Source organism: Pantherophis guttatus, chromosome 2 (genome assembly GCF_059756535.1).
Source record: "Pantherophis guttatus breed Tessera chromosome 2, ASM5975653v1, whole genome shotgun sequence".
Classification (NCBI taxonomy): Eukaryota; Metazoa; Chordata; class Lepidosauria; order Squamata; family Colubridae; genus Pantherophis; species Pantherophis guttatus.
The window spans coordinates 119,926,120-119,943,001 of NC_142064.1; the positions used below are offsets into that span (position 1 = coordinate 119,926,120).

General features: G+C 40.2%; 1 protein-coding gene across 4 annotated transcripts in view; it reads right to left on the reverse strand.

Annotated features, from left to right (window-relative positions):
- Positions 1–16,882, reverse strand: part of GNL3L (G protein nucleolar 3 like) — a 43,681-nt gene that overhangs the window by 1,213 nt on the left and 25,586 nt on the right. Inside the window, exons 1-15 of one of the 4 annotated variants that reach the window (XM_034434109.3) lie at positions 16,473–16,758; positions 13,891–13,991; positions 13,758–13,795; positions 13,191–13,292; positions 12,889–13,005; positions 10,337–10,420; positions 10,066–10,201; positions 9,261–9,364; positions 8,434–8,578; positions 7,333–7,420; positions 4,926–5,103; positions 3,555–3,697; positions 2,973–3,109; positions 1,888–2,027; positions 369–540 (exon numbers count right to left, since the gene is read on the reverse strand). In XM_034434109.3, coding sequence (XP_034290000.2) covers positions 369–540; positions 1,888–2,027; positions 2,973–3,109; positions 3,555–3,697; positions 4,926–5,103; positions 7,333–7,420; positions 8,434–8,578; positions 9,261–9,364; positions 10,066–10,201; positions 10,337–10,420; positions 12,889–13,005; positions 13,191–13,292; positions 13,758–13,795; positions 13,891–13,903 — 1,597 coding nt within the window. In that variant the 5' untranslated portion in view covers positions 13,904–13,991; positions 16,473–16,758. Of the gene's footprint in view, positions 1–368; positions 541–1,887; positions 2,028–2,972; positions 3,110–3,554; positions 3,698–4,925; positions 5,104–7,332; positions 7,421–8,433; positions 8,579–9,260; positions 9,365–10,065; positions 10,202–10,336; positions 10,421–12,888; positions 13,006–13,190; positions 13,293–13,757; positions 13,796–13,890; positions 14,014–16,472; positions 16,759–16,882 lie in introns of those variants that run through there. The other 3 variants (XM_087888686.1, XM_087888685.1, XM_087888684.1) reach the window with 3 other exon arrangements.

A 16,882-nucleotide genomic window follows, 5' to 3' on the forward strand; every position in this document is an offset into this window, starting at 1 on the left:
CAGACTAAGGAACCAATGCCATATAAAGTAATACTACTTTTAACGTAACAAAATCTTGCAAGTCTGAGTAAGTTTCCTCTTCCCTCTCTTTATTTTTGTTTAAAATATTGTCTCAGACATCTATTCAAGTTACTTTTTTGGCCTAGGCTCAGTCCCTATTTATCTGACCGCTGTCTTGGTAGCAGCTCCTCCTCCATTCCCTCCTCCCTCTATACCCAAGTACGGTCATTAAGCTACACAACCCCAAGAGGGGCAAAGTATCATCAGACTCGCAAGCTGATGCCAAGAAATGACCAAAAAAACAAAACAAAACAAAAAAACCCCTCATGAAATCACAATGGAGGTTAAGTAGAAAACCAGCTTCCCACCTGCTCGCTTCTGACGCTTTCTGCGTTTCTTGCTTGCTGCCCGGAGGCCTTGCCCTTGGTACAGAGGGTCCAAGGCTGAGATCTCCCCTAAATTAGGTGCTTTGGGCACTGCTTCGGCTGCTTCTGTTAGAGTCTTGTTCTTCGACTTCAGCTCTATAGTCATTGGGCCAAGCTAGAGGGAAGAAGAAAAAGGCCTCGTTGATTTGAATGGACACTCAAAATGCATTTATTTATATAGCTGCCCTCGATAGTGAAATAGTAAATTTGTATTAATTTTTGTCAGTGACCGACATAGAAAAAAAGGAGAGAGTTCAATTGTATCAAACGTACTAATACGGCACATCTAAACAAAATGAGATACAGCAGTGCAAACCATCAGAGCTAAAATTCTTGAGTTCTATGTAACTGTAGAAAGATAAGTGAAGTATTCAACTTCTCATAAAATAATTTGACAATAAATACATAAATTATCTTGGGCTGCTCTCTTTGAACAAATGACTCAGGTTATTAAGACAACAGTAGAATGTTGTAAACAAACATAAGGCACACAGCAAATAGCACTAGAAACAAATTGTTTCCAAACAGGTTCACAAATTCTCCCAATTCAGTGCCTGGGGCAAAAAAAAACAATAGGTCTTCAATGCTTTGCGAAAGCAAGAATTCTCTATTCTGTTAGCTATCAGTGCTCGTCTCAATTTATGTGAGGACTGAGACTCACTCTTACTCTTTCAATTTGCCCATATCGCTCACCAAAACACAGCAAAGCTTGAGTGTTTTCTACACAACTGACATCCCAATAAGGTAAAATTCCAGGCCTGTTGATCTGGCTACAGAATTTTATGATTTTAGGATTAACTTATCAAACCTGAGAAGAAAAGGGGATGAGAATATCCTGAGAAATGTTTCCTGCAGAATATCCAGTCCCTTCTCTCCTGTTCCAAATATTGATAGTCTTTTAGCTCCATTTTATAAATCTTCAACTTTCCCCCTACACACACACACACTTTTATCAGTAGAAATATTATGAATTTCTCAGGAAAGTGTGCGATCTCTAAGACTTCTAGCATGATTCTTTGGAAAGAATGTCTAGGGAAAAATCCTTCAGTATTATTTTACAGGCTTTTTGTTATGATGGTTCAAACAGTATCTATGGAGAAAGGGTTTTTTCTCCACTGAAATCTGGTGGTTCTCCTAGCTCCTGGGAAAAGATGGTTGTGAAGACCTCTTCAGTTCCGCCTTGTTTTAGTTAGGTTGGGTGTTCTTCTGATCAGCCATGGCCTCTTTTTATATTTATGGGTTTTCTTTTATCTATAACCTGCCCAGAGTCATTAAGGAATCAGGCAGCCTTGAAATTTGATACTGAAATTATAAATAAATAGTTCATACATAGAACTAATATACATTAAGATAATTTCTTCCCGTAGGTGGTTCTATATTCAGTACCTGTTATTTAGAACTGCTGGAGCCTGGATGCTTGCCAAAATGATAGCCCATGCACAACCAAGGCTGGAGCACATACCTCATCATTCTCATCTTCTTCCATCTTAGTCTCCTCCTCTTCTGTAATATGCAGCCCTTCTTCCTCAGGCATTTCAATTTCTGCCCCACTAGTTAGGCCTGAACCCTCCAAGGAGATTCCCACAGGACCAGAGATTAAATCTATCCAAAAAACAAACAAACCAGAGTTCTTAAATTATAGTCAGCCTTGAGTGGGAAGAGGCTTAAAGCAAGGAGAAGAATTCAATCTGCTGCTTCACACTAAAGATGCTAGGCCAGCTGAATGAACAAATCCATCCTGAGTTGTAAATCATAGTTAACATAGTTTACAGAGCAACTAACATTCTAGCCAAGTATAACTTATTCAACAAACTGGTTCAGTTACACTTAACTTATGGGATCACAGATGTAGAACAAGGAGAAGAGAAATGAAAACTATATCCTGACCTATTGGATTTGGTGGAAGACTCTATGTTCAGTTATACCTATTCTAACAGATCAAAGAAAAAGAGGAGGAGGAGGAAAGTTGGAGAGAATTGAGAAAGGCAGAACAGCTTTTAGAAAAGGGAAGGAGAAATGATGGGAAATAAATAGCTGCTTGAAGAGAATCCTGGTAACCTGTAATGGGTTGTTACCAGTTCACCCTGGATCGGGCGAACCAATAGCAGTGGCGGGAGGCTACACCGACCTGCCCAGACGCTTCTGTACATGCGCAGAAGTGTCGCATGTGTGCATGAGTGAACTGGTAGCAAACTAAATTGAAACCCACTACTGCTGGTAACTGATATGTAATACCACCTCACACCCTGCAGCTTTTTATAATTATATTCTACAGTGTTATTACATAATTGGGCAGATACTCTGGTCTTGAAAGAATGTGGAGAATTATGCTGAATTGCAGAATAGACATATCTGGGACCAGCAGAAACTACAGAATGTTCTCCATTTTTGTCAACCTCTTTGAGAAGGGATGACATGTACTGTAGTGTAAATACAGCTGTTGGGCTGGGTGTCAAACTCCTGACCGTCAAAGGAAAGATAGGCAAAACAAGAATCGTATGGTGGCAAAATCTTGTGGAAAGCGGTCCCATTTTCCCAACCACTTACTAGCCAAAGCCTTCTCATTCTCCTGCTCCAGTGCCTCAAAATCGAAGGCTTTGCCCATCTCCGTCACAATCTCAGCACTGATGTGAGTAGGAAGAGTGTGTGTCTCGGGTGGATGTGTGAAATAGCTGATTTTTCCACTAGAAAAAACAAAGTACAATATTTACTTATCATATTTAGACCGCCCATCTCTCTGAGAGTGACAGATAGCAAGTTTTATAGCAAGGATTGATAACTTTTCAGGCCACAAACCCAAGACAGACAGAGAGCGCCCCAAGTTACATCATCTTGTGCAAGGTTGTAACTGCTTCATAAACTAATATCAGTATCATGGGGAAGGGATGGCCATGTTGTTGACCCAAGCTTTATAGGAAAAGCTTCCTACTCCTACCCACTCCCCACCAACACTTGTGCAGAAGTTCCTATTATTTTCTTCTTTTCCTGATTTCAATTCCCACTTGATTTAGAGCTGCCAGGTGAGTAAGACAAAGAGAAAGGAAGAAAGAGGCTTACATCAAAGACAGTTCCTGCAAAAAGCTCAAGAACTTTGTTCTTTTTTAAAAAAGGATCCTATCTTCCACTCACCTCGTCCAGTCATTTAGCACTGCTTTGGCAGCCTTCTCATGGTCTGGTATTCCTCCTTTTTTCAGCTTGCCCTGTCGCTTGGCCAAATACGCCAAGAACTCCATGGTGTTCTGAAAATCTGGCACACTGAAATGCTGCATAATCTTTAGGTAGAGGAAATTTAGGGAGAAGAAAGATGAGAATTAGAAGCCGATTGAAGTTTTCTTACCCAACCTGCCCGTTCTATTTACTTACATCTCAGAGAGAGGTCAGGTTTTTAGCAGCTGGACTTATTATTTAATTACTTATCAGGCAAAGACTACACTGGGCAGGGGAACAATATGATGATACCATCTTCTTCCCTCTGCCCACAAATCAGAAAGAAATTGCATTTAGATACTGCTGTAAAATTTCAGTGGGTGATTTCTGAAACCTGCCAGAACCAAATCAACCCAAACAAAAATGGGGTTTAATTATTTTCTAATCATTTTTTAAAAGCGGCGCGGTTACCATTTTGCTAGAGCTAATCAATTGAGGCTGCAGTTCTATAAATCTATTTACTTTGGAAGAAGTACCAGGAGTGCAGTGAAGCTGATTTCTGAATACACATGTAGACCTGAATAATATCCATTTCAAGTACAAATTTTGGTGGGCAAAAGCTTTCCTGATTGATACATTTAAAAACCTCCAAAATATGTGTAAAGCTACATATGTATCAAAGAAACTATGTTAAGAAAAACCTAGCTGGTGTACTTGCCACAAGAACAGTATGTCCTCCTAAAAGTGCACGCCTCTGCTAAATTGTTATCTGCCACATATCTTTTGTATTAAAATGCCAATAATATGCATATGTTTCCCAATTAAACATTGAATGAGCCACTTAATGCCTACTGCTGTTTTTTTTAAAACTTCCATACAATAGGATCATATTTTGCAGCAAAAGTAACACAATTTAAAGCTTGCATTCCCCCACTTGTTGATTCAGGTCTAATTGAACCATGATTTAGTGAATATACCCCATTGCTTGAGATTGCCCAACATACTGAACCACAAACCAAACAACCATGTATTAGTGTGTTGTGTGAAACAATTTAAAGAACTCAAATTAAGATTCTTGGCAAAAAATCCTTTTGAAGACATGTCATTTATCAAGCAGATTTATCAAGCAGATTCATCCTTTTTCAATGTGATTTCAAGAGGAAAAGGAGCTTCATCCAAATTAGCATCACTAAAAGTCTTTAAATTTATAGTTCTCTATTTGAGAACCATTATTTTTGCTATCAGCTTTTTGTAGTCTCTGAAAAGAACCTGGGATTCTCAAGCCCCACCTTCATAATTTTCCAGATTATTCTCCTCTACGTACTCCGTTCATTCTTTCAAGAGCACCCATACCTGCTGCTTGTTGCATCGTTTCAAGATGGCCTCCACTGGACTCACAGGGTCCGCCAGTTGTTCTATCCTGATGCAGTTTCGCAGGATCATGGCTGCGTCTGAAGTGGGAGAAGCCATGACAATCCCTGGACAATCTAGGAGTTTTATGTGCTTGTCCAGCTGCACTTCTTGCAGAGACCTAAAGAGGGGGGGAGGGAAGGATAAATAAATGAGAGCAATCACTTCAAATGCCAGCCTTTCTGCCTATAAAGTTAATTTTCTAAAACTTCATTTTATATTTCTTTGTTGTCCCAAAGCTAAAACAACCAGACCAGAAATTAAAATTTTAGACTTCTTCTAGGATGGCAGATAATTTCTTTCTCACAACAGTTCTTATATAATGCCACTCCCTTCCTGGAATGTTTATCTTCAATAACTTTTATCAATCTGCATCTCTTCCGAGCTTCAGGAGAAAAGGGGCTGGTAGGGAGGGGAAGATGGTAAACCTGTTTAATCAACAGATATTTTTAAGAAGGCTGGCCAGGCAACTGTCTTTTCAAGAATCATTATTTCAAATGCATATGTGCTTTGAGACTTGTGGGGTTTTTTTCTATTTCTTTTTTTGGGGAATGTAAATATAAAGTTAATCTAAGCCAATTCAAAACTAGGGAAAGTAGGTAAAATAAACTAATGGGCAGAAAGTGGCTAAGTTCACACATGATATTGCTTTATCAGGAGTTATTTATTCAACCACACTATTGGTTCAATTCACATGTTCTAAGTCACAAAGTATAATTTACACCTGGTAAGGGTAAATGCTGAATAAACACAAATTAGAATAACAGAGTTGAAAGAAACCTTGTAGGTCATCTAGTCCAACCCCCTGCTCAAGCAGGAGACCCTGTACCATTTCTGACAGATGGCTGTCCAGTCTCTTCTTGAAAGATTCAAGTGATGAATTATCATCTTATGGATTAGAACAATATATCAAGTAGTGAACAAAATACCCTACGTCTTGTACAGAAGTTAATGCTTTTTATGTTACAACCCCAAACCTTCTCTGGTCTACTATGCCCAAAATTATATGCTAACCCAACTAAATCCAACTAGGCACTGTCACTCATGTCAAGTACATCCAGTTTTGTTCAATGTTATCAAAGGGAAAACTATCTTTACTATGACTGGGAGATAAAAGCATAAGGGAATCCGTGAATTTTTATCTCCCCGGACCACCCCAATGATGCCCTTGAAGTGATGTCCCGGTGCCTGGAGGCCGTGCGGATCTGGATGGGGAGAAACAGACTCAGGCTCAACCCATCCAAGACCGAGTGGCTGTGGTTTCCGACATCCCGATATAGTCAGTTGGCGCCATCACTGACTATTGGGGGCGAGTCATTGGCCCCCACGGAGAGGGTTCGCAACTTGGGTGTCCTCCTGGACTCACGGCTGTCTTTAGAAGAGCATATGACGGCCGTGGCCAGGGGGACTTTTTATCAGGTCCGCCTGATTCGCCAGTTGCGTCCCTTTCTGGATCGGGACTCGTTAAATACGGTCACTCATGCTCTCGTTACTTCCCGCTTGGACTACTGCAATGCTCTCTACATGGGGCTCCCCTTGAGGAGCACCCGGAGGCTCCAGCTGGTACAGAATGCGGCCGCGCGGGTGGTTATAGGAGCGACGTGGCGCTCCCATGTGACCCCTCTCCTGCGCGAGCTACACTGGCTCCCGGTGGTCTTCCGGGTGCGCTTCAAGGTTTTGGTTACCACCTTTAGATCGCTCCATGGCATCGGACCGGGGTATTTACGAGACCGCCTTCTGCTACCAATAGCCTCTCACCGACCAGTACGCTCCCATAGAGAGGGGCTCCTCAGGGTGCCGTCGGCCAAACAGTGTCGACTGGCGGCCCCCAGGGGGAGAGCCTTCTCTGTGGGGGCACCTACCATCTGGAACGAGCTCCCCCCAGAGATACGGAAGATCCCGGACCTGCGCACGTTTCGCCGTACTCTCAAAACTTTTCTATTTCAACAAGCTGGCCTGGCCTAACTCCCCTCTTTTAAATTTTTAAATTTTTTTAATTCGTGATTTTATAAATTGGGTGTTTTAATCTGTGCTTTGGCCGAAATATTTAATAATTTTAAGGGATTTTTAATATTTGTATTATCTGTATTTTATCTTGGTTGTTCACCGCCCTGAGTCCTTCGGGAGTAGGGCGGTATAGAAATTTGATTAATAATAATAATAATAATAATAATAATAATAATAATAATAATAATAATAATAATTTTATCTCTCTTATATAAGCAGGACCACAGACCTCCTGTAGCATTCCTTGATTTAAAATGAAAAAAAGTGAAACTACTTGGTTGACTATCCAGCACTTCAGATCTGATGCCTCACTTCTAATTAGCACCTCAGCTTGGGCACATACTTGGTGATGCCAGGAGTGGCACCAGTATTGCAAGCTCGGCTCCTCTTCAAGCTGTTGATCAAGCTGCTTTTGCCAACATTTGGGAAGCCTGCAATCAGGGATATAGAGACAGGCAACCCATCAGCAAGCACATTTCCATTCTGGTGATTGCTCCCACACAAGTCACTGCTACCTTCCACTAAACTGTTTCCTTTGCATTCTACACAAGAAAAGACAGCATAACCAGTAACCCCCCACCACCTTTTTCCTCTGGACTAAAAGGCAAAAGAAAAGCTGGTAGGGTTCACATCTACCACCCCCAACTACCTAAAAGAATCTTCCCCAAAATGGGCACTTCCAAGTCTGTAACTTCAAGTCATCAATCTCTGCAGTTGGTGAAGGCTGGTGAAAAGGTTCCAAGGAGGTTGAGGACTATGGGATCTAAATCTTCCCTCACCTGCCTCTTTCTTTCCTCTCATGATAAGAGCCGTGGTGACGCAGTGGTTAGAATGCAGTACTGCAGGCTAATTCTGCCCACTGCCTGGAGTTCGATCCTGACTGGCTCAAGGTTGTCTCAGCCTTCCATCCTTCTAAGATCAATAAAATGAGGACCTAGATGGTTGGGGGCAATATGCTGACTCTGCAAGTCGCTTAGAGAGGGCTGAAAAGTGCTATGAAGTATATAAGTCTAAGTGCTAGTGCTATTTGTGGGCCACATCTCTTTCCCAGCTAGGATTCTTCCTTGTTTGAATTATGGCCCAGCTATCTCCTGGCTTCAACTCCCAGAATGATAGATGGGTTAATGCTTTCATCCAAGGCCAAAGTCCCTCCTCCATTGGAAAGATAGTTGCTAGGATTCTATTTAGCTACTGCAAAGCAAAAATGGGAAACATTTCCCAATTTGCCCTATCGGGTCAGCTGGAGACAGACAAGGCAAGGAAGACAGTAAACTAATTTACCCCCATTTTGACACACTTCAGATATCCTATGACTACAATTCCCAGAATTCCCAGCTTATGCAGGAATTCCAGGAGCTGCAGCTTCCTCATTTTGAAAGGTGTCATATTGTGGAAAGATGTTTTTTCACTTTGTCCACCCCTCAAATAGAGGCAAGCTACGTACCCACAACTCCAACGGTGATTGTTGTCCTGACATCCTGATTCCGGCAATAGTTTGCAAGTACCTTCATGAGGCAATCTGCCCCAACACAGGCTGCACTGCCTAGTAAGTCACTTGATGCTCGAGTTACTGAGACATGGCTCCGTTGCTAAAAGGGAGAAAGGAATTATTGCGTAATGTCCCTGGCTCTTACTTTTGATGTCCCAATCTTCAAATGTTCCCAACTATTACAAAGTCTTTTTCCGTGTTTAATCTGTGCTTAATCTGTGTTTCCCATCTCCCAGAACCCACCAGTCTCTTTCTGCCACCTAGATCTCACTGAATAAAGACCACGTATTGGACTGCCACCACAGCCAAATCTAGTCTATCAATATGGTGGGCCGCTTAACCTCTTCTACAATAGCCAACTCTTAAGGAGGGGGGGGGGCACATACAGATCACATTCAAAGGAAGGGCCAAACTAATACACTTTATACAGTACTTTACCAAAAGAAAATGAAATATAACATTAAAATACATTAATATTTGTTTAGTATAAATGTCATAAAACAAATACTTCTTATCCCCCAGATTTGCACAAGACTCCTAAACCATGAAAGATCTGGGCTATCTCACCAGAAATCTTGCTAAGTTTTGGCAGTCTTATGTGAGTTTTACATTCTTGCTATATGTCAGGAGTTTTTAATTTAATGTTGGGATGCATGGACACTGGCAAGGGATGTTGTAGCAGGTTGCTCATCTCCACCCTGTTCTCAAAGTGATCTCCCAATACAAAAATAATCTTTTAGAGGTAAAATATCATTAATCCATTGCCGCCATCCATCACCTACCAGGTTTTTGCTCTGTTGCTGAGTGGAAGATTTAAAGGCCACTGTAGGAAATTCATTCCTCAGATACTTCAGCCATTTTGCAACGATCTCTTTAGATACCAGATCTGGATCAGGAACAGATTGAGAAAGTGAAGGAGTCCTTTAAAAAAATCACTCTGGTGCCAGTTCACTGGGGCAACACCTATTCTTTTGTATGCCAGAGGCACACAAGTTACCTTTTAAAATCGTGTGTTTCAAAACTGTAACCCTTTTATGGTCTGCAGATAGATCACCCAGAAGGCTAAAGCAATAACATTCCCAATTCCCCAAACACAAGCTGATTTCAAAATAACCTTGACCACCTTCTACTTAAAACAGTCAATATTACTAATATGGAATAGAATATCCAGGTCACTTATCCAATAACCATAGAAAGAAAATCAATACCTCATCACCTATCTATCTTAACTGTCATTGTGAATGAATGAATCATGAACAAAAAGCATAAAAACAAAAACAAAAAAATCTTCTACAGCTAATTGAGGCCAAATGCAAACCTTTGAGTGACTTTTTCCCATAACTCTACCCTCTGCCACCCAAACCCTGAATTAAGTTATGATTGCAATGATTCTGAACCAAAGCAAAGCAACTGCAAAATAAGCCAATGTAATTCAACACTTTATTTCAAGTATATTTTCTTGATTTCCTCGGTGCAGAATTTGAATTTGTAAAGAGAAACTCCTAGTAAGAAAAGGCCTGATCTCATATTCTTGAATCGCATACGGCTTTACTTCCTTTCCACAAAGAACCTAGTACAGCTAATTACCTATTTTATTCAACACCAAAACCAATCTCTTGTTGGTTCCAGCCTGCACCACTGCCTCTTCAACCTGGGGGCATCGGCAACCTTGAGGATCTCGAGCATCAAGGACTTCCAAGATCACATCGGCTGCTTCAATTACCTGGAGAGATCAAAGAACTGGAGGCCATTATGTCCAACAGTGATCCAGCCCATCCCAACAGAAGCCTCCCCATCTGCAGCTCTATTTTTCTTGGTGCTAAGTCACATCCGTCAAGTCACTTCAGTCTTCACTGACCTTCCTGAACTCTTTGTAATACGCCTTGCAGGAGCTGTCTTTTTCCAGCAGGGCATGTTTGGCCAATTGCTTCAGATCCCTCTCCTGTGGGAAGATGATGATTATGCACATGGTCAAGGGGATAGAATTAAAGTTCCACTAAGACACATAGCACAGAATAGGTTCTTATAGTTAGAAAATAGGTAAAAGGTAAAGGTAAAAGTTTCCATTGTTCAATTGTGTCCGACTCTAGGGGGCGGTGCTCATCTCTGTTTCCTAGCCAAAGGAGCCAGCATTGTCTGAAGATTCTTCCATGGTCATGTGGCCTGGCATGACTATGGCGCATGGAACATGGTATCTATTTATCTACTCACACTTGCATGCTATCCAACTGGAAAATAGAGTAGTTATGGTACCCTTAATTTCATAATGTGAGACTATACATCATAGCTGCATTTCTGCTGCCTACAAAATAGCTATTATTTGATTGCTGCTGTACAAGAAATTCATTTCCTACTAGGGGGAGGCATTTTTACTCAAGTTGTATATAAACAGAATAAAATCTTCCATAAGAGCCTTTTAAAATGCAGCACTGTTCTCCAAGAACATCATTTTAAAGTGATTTAGAAAACAGAACTATGTATTTAATCATCCCCCCATAAAATATACCTGTGCTTTGCACCCTTTGAATTTTGCAATCTCTCCTTGAAATATCATGCTTTCCCATCTACTGTTTTCCTGATACACTTTTTTTAAATAAAAAGTTTTATTGATCTGGAACTCCAGGCTGTTCTCTTAGACAAAGTTTACAGACAAGCAAGCCATTCATCATTATTTCCCTTTTTAAATATCTTTTTTTATTAAATTCTTTGAAAAATGTAGATGAATAAGTGCAAAAGGAAACATGAAACAAATAGATCAACAAGCAAATTTAAAATGTCACGATATTCTAAAATATCATTAGTTATGAAAACAATTCATAACTAATGATATTTTAGAATATCATGACATTTTAAAATTGCTTGTTTTTATATTTATATAATATAAATATAATATTATATATATATATATATATATATATATATATATATATATATATATATAAAATATTATAAATATTATATAAAATATATAATTTATAATATAAGTATATTATACGCATTCTATGTCACTGAGAGATTAAGAATCATTAACTCATTGTCATTTTTAAACCAATTCCACCCTCCGGCTTAAAATGGGGTGAAGACATGCTCTAACTTAAAATTAAAAATCTGGTGACACTTTTTCAGACTCACTACTTTGATTAAAAGGCATGCCTAGTCACTCTATGCATCTGATGACGTTCACAAAAGCTTATACCTTTTAATCAAAATTGTTAGTTGGAAAAGACGTTATCAGAGTATTATTATTTTTTTGCCATCCTAGACCAATACAGTTCTCCTCCTATGATGTCTTTTGTAACTTAGCAAACAGCAAGTCCACAGCCCTCAGGTACCTTGAAAAATTTTCTTTTTGGAGTGGGGGTGGGGGAAAGCCAGATAGAGAGGGAAATTTCAACTCAGTAGCTGATTTCTTTTATGCCTTTTTGTAGAAATAATTGGTATTGGGCTTTTTGTAAAAATGAATGAGAGGAAAATTGCAACACAATTCATTCACTTGAGACTATAATCTCTTTGAATAAGAACTGAATCCTATCGAGCTCATTTGGATGTGTCACCAAATAGACCACCAATAGTCTGCTTTGTGAGAAATCCCATATGAATGATCAAAAATCTATCCAGAACTAAAACCGGGATTCCCATAGTTATTTTCATGTACTTCTTTCCTACTTAAATAAGCATTTGTCTAACCAATTACAGAAATCTCTACCAATAAAGAATATCTCTACCAATATATTTGAGCTGCTTAAAAGAACTGCTAGAAGAAGTGGACGAACAAAACTTCTATAAAAGCTGCATAGACAAACCATATTTCCTGCAACTGGATTGGATATATGTGTTGTGGTCCGCCAGCAGCCTGCAGACCTGGCAGCGGAGTCGGACAGTGAGGAGGCTGGGGAGGACAATGGGCCAGTCCTGGAGGCTAGGGAAGGCCCGGACGAGGGCTCTGCGTCGGAGGCAGAGATGGGGCCAGGGCCATCTGGGAACGATGCGCGGACTCCGGAGCCTCCAGAAGCGGACAGCAGAGAGGCAGAGGAACAGGAGGAGCCTGTTCCTAGTGCACGCATGCGAAGAGTTGCCAGAAGGCAAGAGCAGCTGAAGAAAAAAGGACAACTTGGGAGTAAGGCCAGGAGATGATTGGCCACTCCCATAAGGCTTAAAAGAGCAGCAACAACATTGGGGGTTTTGCCAAGAAAAACCTTTGGCAGGTTGCCAAAGACATCAAAGGTTGGTGATAAGGCTGACGGACTGGTTATTAAGAATTTTGTTTTGTTCTCTAAGCTGAGAATGAATTAATTCTCAGCTGTTTTAATAAAATAAGTCTGTTGAGGACTGAATTGTGTTTGGTAATCACTACTTGGGCCTTGGTCACAATATATGCCATGGGGAAGATTACCAGCCTAAATTCGTTACCTTCTGCTCAAAGCGTTGCTGTCTGTGCAAGGCATCCTTCTGCAAACCTTCCAGGCTCCGGAATCGGCCAATTTCTTTCTGTCGTGCCATTTGTTGCCGCTCCTGCATTTCTTTCACCTAGTTACACGGATATAATCTTAAAATAAGGGGGTGCTAGCAATCCTGCTACACAGGTCTCATAGATCCAGTATCGGGTACCAGTCCTATGCCATCCCAAACTCCGTAGCCCTGAGCAGAGAAATTAATTCAGCTATCTAAAAATCCCACCTTTGCCTCTATTTTCCCACATGGTTAACGCTTACCCTTTTCTCTTTTAGGGCCAGTTCCTTTTTGACATGTTCTTTGAAGCGTGACAGTTGAGGTACTCCTGAATCTTTTTTCCTACGTGATTTTGCATCCTTTTTCTATGAAAGGAAGGAAGACTGCACTGGTTTTGATTGCTGACATAAAGTTACAACATATGTTCATCACATCTGAGAACAACAATAGATCCCTGCTTTTCCAGCTGATACTATTTTGACCCTTTTCCCTTTGCTAAAGAATATTTTATGTTTTCTTATCTGAAAGCTGTACTCAGAGGAGAATTGATACTCTAATAGAAAAAACACTTACGAGTGGAAGGTAACGTATCATTGGCAACTTGCATGATCAAAATTCCATATGGAAGCATACTGATACATCGGTTATATTTTGAATCACCACCCAAATTCTGTGTTAAAACAATTCTGCTTCACTAAACATTTAAACAATTCTGCTTCACTAATATAGCCAGCAATCATTCCACTATCAAATTCAAAGGCTCTTCCTGCTCTTCCATCAATTCCGCTGTTATCTCTACCACAATTTTTTTCCCCAAGATTTTGTCTTACCTTGCTATGTTTGGATTTCTTGCTAGATTTTTTCTGTTCTGCAAAAGAGAAAAAAGGGGGAATCAGAGATAAGCAAACATGATTACTCATTTAGAATTCCAATTAGATTGGAACAATTCAAGCAAATATTTACTATGGCGGGTCATGATGCTAAATGTAGGTAGAGGAGCAGGAATCTCTTTTTCTTCCCAACATTAGTTTTTGAATCACCTTTTGACTCCTTTCTAACAAGACCTGGGAAAAAAGAGAAAAGTTAGTCTATGAAGTTTTCTCATCAAATGAATAGAGTAGATTGCTAACAATATCCTAAATTATAACAACTGAAAGCTGCCCAGAATCACTGTGGGTTGGGCAGCATATCAGTTTAATAAATTACATTTAATTTTGGCATAATGCATTACATGAATTCAGCCACTATGCTACATAAATCATTGTTTAGTGTGATGTGAAACACAGCCAATGGTGTAAGGCTATAAACCTAAATTACCTTTTCACACCCTGTGTTTTCAAGTGGTCATAATCCTTCAGTATTGTCTCTGCCACGTGAAGTAATGGGATCTATGTCAACATCCAGCTTGAGTATCCAAATTAAAACTTCCATGGAACTGCAGAAGTTTTGTTTCTCCAAATTAACCCATTGGTAGTCCATATCCCCCTCCCTTACTCTAATGACAAGTTGCAAAAAGAGGCATGAAACTGTCTATGTTTCACTCTTGACAATCTAGTGACCAATATATCCAGAAGGAAATGGGTGGAATATACTGACACATGTAAGCTCCAGAAAAAAACCCAAGACATTCTATGATCTTTGAGGGACATATGGTAGAAATTGAGAAGACTCTACAGGTACTCTTCAACTTATAACCATTTGTTTAATAACTGTTCAAAATTACATCTCTGAAAAAAGTGACATACATCTGTTTTTCTTACTTATGACCACTGCAGCAATCCCCGTGGTCATATGATCAAAATGTGGATGCTTCACAACTGGCATGTATTTATAAAGGTTGCAGTGTCCCAGGATCATGTGATCCCCTTTTGCAACCTTCTGACAAGCAGTCAATGGGGAAGCCAGATTCATTTAACAACCACCTTACTAACAACTGTTGTGATTCACTTAACAACTGTAGCAAGAAAGGTTGCAACATGGGGCAAAACTCACTTAAGAACTGCCTTGCTTAGCAATGGAAAGTTTGGGCTCAATTGCGGTCGTAAGTCAAGGACTACCTGTAGCAGCACCTTGATGAATGTGTTAGACTTGGATGGAGGATTTAAATTTCTTGATTCAAATTCCCACCGGCTGATAAGATTTAATCACAGTCGCAATTTACTTTATAAATCTGTATCTGTTACCTTAAGGTCTCAGAGAAAAAACAAGATATGAATGGGAGAATAAAGGCCACGTAGAGTACACAAATCTTATTTTCAAAGAGCCATCATGATCAAAGTTAGCAAATCCCTCCCCTCCCCCTCCCTCTGGAATCTTCCACTCAATTTATAAAAAGCAAAAGAATCGAATGGTAATTCTTTCTGAGATTGTCCTGCTTTCTCCAACTAATATTCACGTGTTGGACTATCAGTCCTGACCACTGAGTCTACAAAGATCCCGTTTGTCCCAAAAGTTTTTTTTTCTTCCCCAAGAGGCAACTGGACTTTCTGGGTTTTCTTTGAAGACATTTTGCTTCTCATCCAAGAAGCTTCTTCAGCCTCTTGAGAAAAAAAAGCACCTTTGGGACAACCATGACCTACTTGTATGACTGAGATATTATTGTTGTTGTTATTATCTCTTTTATTCATTAAACATGAAACTCAGTCCACTGAACATTTAAAAATGCATCGCAAATACCACTGACTGGTGCTAATAGTTGATACGGGTTGCTGCCAGTGTCCTAGGTATCAACCAAGTACCTTCTTAAAATATACGATGTTCCAAGTATTATTATTATTATTATTATTATTATTATTATTATTATTATTATTTAATCTTTGGTGAGATTCACAGCCTTTGAGGCTGGTTAATAGCTCAGCAGCTCGAGTCCTAACCAAGGACCTAGGAACTGTTAAGGTATCCTCGGAGGATGTAAACTGTTCTGAGTAAGGTGGTTTTTTGTAGAGTCAAAATGTTCAAGTCCGGTAAATTTAGAATTTCTAAGTAGCGGGGTAGCCCTTTGGATATTGCTCCAAGGGCTCCAATTACAATCGGGACAACACACAATTTCTTTTTCCATAGTTGCTCAACTTCAATTTGCAAGTCCCGGTACTTTGTGATTTTTTCTTGCTGCTTATCTTCAATCTGTGCATCACCAGGTATTACAATGTCAATGAACCATACATTATTATTATTATTATTATTATTATTATTATTATTATTATTATTATTATTATTTACTTTATTCATTAAACATGGACTCAAGTCTTCTGGACATTCAAAAATGCATCACAAATACGATTGACTGGTGCTAAGTATTATTATTATCATCATCATCATCATCATCATCATCCTTATCCATTGCATTTTTTCCACTTTAGGCACGGCACAGGTACCCTTTCCCCTCCTCTAGCTATTGCTGAATTTTTCGTGTAGTAAACTTGCCTTGACATGCCACCCCGCTTATAATGTAATCACGTTTTCGATGCCATTCTGGGCCAGCATCACGAGGGTTCTTTCCCCCACCCCCTCTTATTCTGCTCTCCTCCACCCCCAGATTCTCTTACTTGTTCAGGTTTCCCCCCCCCCCCTCGGGGGAGTCTCTCAACGGCAAAGGCTTTCACCAAAAGCACGTCCGCCAAAGTCGGGAAGCTTAGCAAACGGGACACATGGCTTCCTGCGCGTGCCCAAAGGGCTTGGAGCTGACGCGCCTGCGCCTTCCTGGAACTTCGGGACCGCCCAGCTCCCTTTCCCCTCCTCCCTCTGTGCTGAGTTTGCATAAAGGTGGGTTTGGTGGGTTTTTTTTTTCTCTGTCTCTCTCTCTCTCTCTCTCGCAGGGCTCGGAACAAAGCAGACTGGCGATGAGAGGGATTTTGTTTTTCTGATTATTTATTTTTTTTAAAGTGCTTGCCCGACGATAATGTCAGATTTCACGTGACGCGCGCGTGTGCAATTAACGCAGCATTTCGAAATGCCT